This window comes from Anarrhichthys ocellatus, unplaced genomic scaffold (genome assembly GCF_004355925.1).
Source record: "Anarrhichthys ocellatus isolate YVR2014 unplaced genomic scaffold, GSC_Weel_1.0 scaffold4774, whole genome shotgun sequence".
Taxonomy (NCBI): domain Eukaryota; kingdom Metazoa; phylum Chordata; class Actinopteri; order Perciformes; family Anarhichadidae; genus Anarrhichthys; species Anarrhichthys ocellatus.
In genome coordinates this window covers 1-2667 of record NW_022284748.1, presented here as the reverse complement: position 1 = coordinate 2667, position 2667 = coordinate 1, and the positions used below count along the sequence as shown (strand labels likewise).

The following is a 2667-nucleotide window of genomic DNA, read 5'->3' as shown; positions in this document are numbered from 1 at the left end:
CCACAGTCCCGTTTACACCACCAACACCACACCCACAGTCCCGTTTAAACCACCTACACCATTCCGACAGTCCCGTTTACACCACTCCGACAGTCCCGTTTACACCACTAACACCACACCGACAGTCCCGTTTACACCACCAACACCACACCGACAGTCCCGTTTACACCACCAACACCACACCCACAGTCCCGTTTACACACCCACAGTCCCGTTTACACCACCAACACCACACCCACAGTCCCGTTTACACCACCAACACCACACCGACAGTCCTGTTTACACCACACCGATAGTCCCGTTTACACCACCAACACCACACCGACAGTCCCGTTTACACCACTAATACTACACCGACAGTCCCGTTTACACCACTAATACTACACTGACATTCATGTTTACACCACCAACACCACACCGACAGTCCCGTTTACACCACTATTACTACACTGACATTCATGTTTACCGATTCCTTTGTGCGGTTCAGGAGGACACGAGGCGAACTTGAGCACGTCGGCTCTTTTCTCCCTTAGACCCCATCGGTACAGGATTTCACCGTAACACTTCTTGAAGTCGTCGAACTGCAGCGTGTTTGCAGGGTCCAGCAGTCTGTGGAGAGAGACAGGAAATGACATCACGGTGACATCACAAACCAGTCAGTCCCACCCTGTTCTCCCACCGTCTCCTCACCTCTTGTTCATGTCGTGCTGCTCTCGCTCCCGTTCCCGCGGGTCGGTGTGACCCTGGTTGCCATGGCGATAGTCGTCAGGGGAGGACTCTCCCCAGGGCTCAGAGTCTCGACCTGCAAAACGACAACAAAGCATCCAGTCTAAAAGCAGCGCTGTGAGGGCGTGGCCTGGATGTGGGCGGGGCTTACCTGCGGTCCAGGTGGTGATGGAGTCAGAGGTGCTGGAGCATGAGCCCGAGGTGACGGAGCCGGACGTGTAGCTGGGCTGAGGGATGACACGCACACATTATGACATCACTTCCTGTTCAGTATCGAGGATTCACGCTAGCAGTGTTCGTGCTAAGCTAGGCTAACGTGATGGCGGTGAGCAGGACGTACGTATCGGGAGTGGTTGGAGGAGAAGACGGAGGAGCGAGCCGGATGAAGTCCATACAGGGAGAAGGAGTCTGGAGGCGGAGCCTGAGCTCTGAACACGCTGCACAGCATCGCCAGAGTCTGAATGTCACTCATGTGGCTGTAGTGGTCCAAGCTACACACACACACACACACACACACTCCTGTGTGATCCTCAAAGTACATATAATATATACTGTATATACATCGCTCTGATTAAAGGAAAGAAACAAACTCACAGAGTCTCCAGCAGGTGGCGTCCAAACGGGTGTCTGGCCCAGGGGGTCTCTGTGTCCGGGTCCGAGTCTGGACTCAGGTCCTGGCTGGTGGCTGCAGAGGCCAGAGCCCAGACCTGCAGAGACACCAGAGGACGGATCCTCAATACGTTATCAGGTCAGAGCTCTTTATGACGTGGTCACATTCATCACTAACTCAGAAGTTATTATAAATACACACAGGTTTTACACCTTTAGACACAAACAACACTGGAGCTTCAGCTCTTTATTTTTATTTCTGTTTTATTTATTTTTAACTTTTATTTATTTCTTAGTTTATTTTTATCGACTGTCTCACTGAGCTTTCTGTTATATTATATATATTTTTTATTTCCTTGTTTTTGCTGCTTTGTCTGTCAAAGCATTTTGTAAACTCTGTTTTTATAAATAAAGTTATTATTATTATTAAAGATTGTAAACTTCATTAGTTTGACTGAGTACAGAATGTATCGATTACATTAATATGTATTAAACGTGTGTCTGTACCTTTAAGAACCTTCGGCACTCTCAGAGGCTCGTTAGCATAGCGACGCTACTTTAGGACCGATAACAACAAACGGTTACCTTGGCGACGTCTCTGCGTCCGACCGTGAGCGACGCCGCCGCGTTCTTCTGACACGTCTCCTGGATGTCCTTCATGTTCAGACTGAGACAGAAAGACATTTAGAAACTACACATACTGCACTAATGATGTGGTGTTTTATTTTGAAGGGCAGAGCCTCCTTCCTGTGTCCCTCACATGTATCCGTCTCCCAGAGATTTGTGGACCGGCAGAAGACACGAGATCTCCTGAACGATCACTTTACCAGCAAGCTTGATGGTTCGACTCCCAAAGTCCTCTCGCTTAGTCTTGAACCGCCGGGACTTCTGATGGACAGACAGAGAGACACAGACACACACAGACAGACAGACAGAGAGACACAGACACACACACAGAGAGACACAGACAGACACACAGAGAGACAGACAGACAGCAGGCCAAAGGGGAGACAAAGCACCACCTGATTAAAAGTGGTGTTGATGATAAATTATAAATATAGAGACGGTTCACACAGCGAGACACTGACTGATGGACACATCCTGGGTTCATCCTCTGGAGACTATGAATCTCCTTCATACATAATACTGAATGGAGTTCAAAGGACAAACAAAGTTTTAAAGGTACTCTGTGTAACAGAGTATTAATACCTTTGACTCTCCTCAGCTCCGCTAACGTAGCAAACACAGTCTTCAGTGGAATTCATTCACGTTTAGTGGTTTACAAATTATATACACATATACACATACATATATATATACACATACACACAT

At 48.0% G+C, this 2667-nt stretch overlaps 1 protein-coding gene across 2 annotated transcripts in view; it reads right to left on the bottom strand.

Moving 5' to 3' along the window:
- LOC116379625 (GATOR complex protein WDR59-like) overlaps nt 1-2185 on the bottom strand; it is a 3085-nt gene extending 900 nt beyond the window's left edge. Inside the window, exons 1-6 of one of the 2 annotated variants that reach the window (XM_031841588.1) lie at nt 1921-2184; nt 1321-1433; nt 1067-1217; nt 878-953; nt 691-802; nt 467-609 (exon numbers count right to left, since the gene is read on the bottom strand). In XM_031841588.1, coding sequence (XP_031697448.1) covers nt 467-609; nt 691-802; nt 878-953; nt 1067-1217; nt 1321-1433; nt 1921-2019 — 694 coding nt within the window. In that variant the 5' untranslated portion in view covers nt 2020-2184. Of the gene's footprint in view, nt 1-466; nt 610-690; nt 954-1066; nt 1218-1320; nt 1434-1920 lie in introns of both variants that reach the window. The other variant, XM_031841587.1, reaches the window with a different exon arrangement.
- Between the last annotated feature and the right edge of the window lie 482 nt (nt 2186-2667).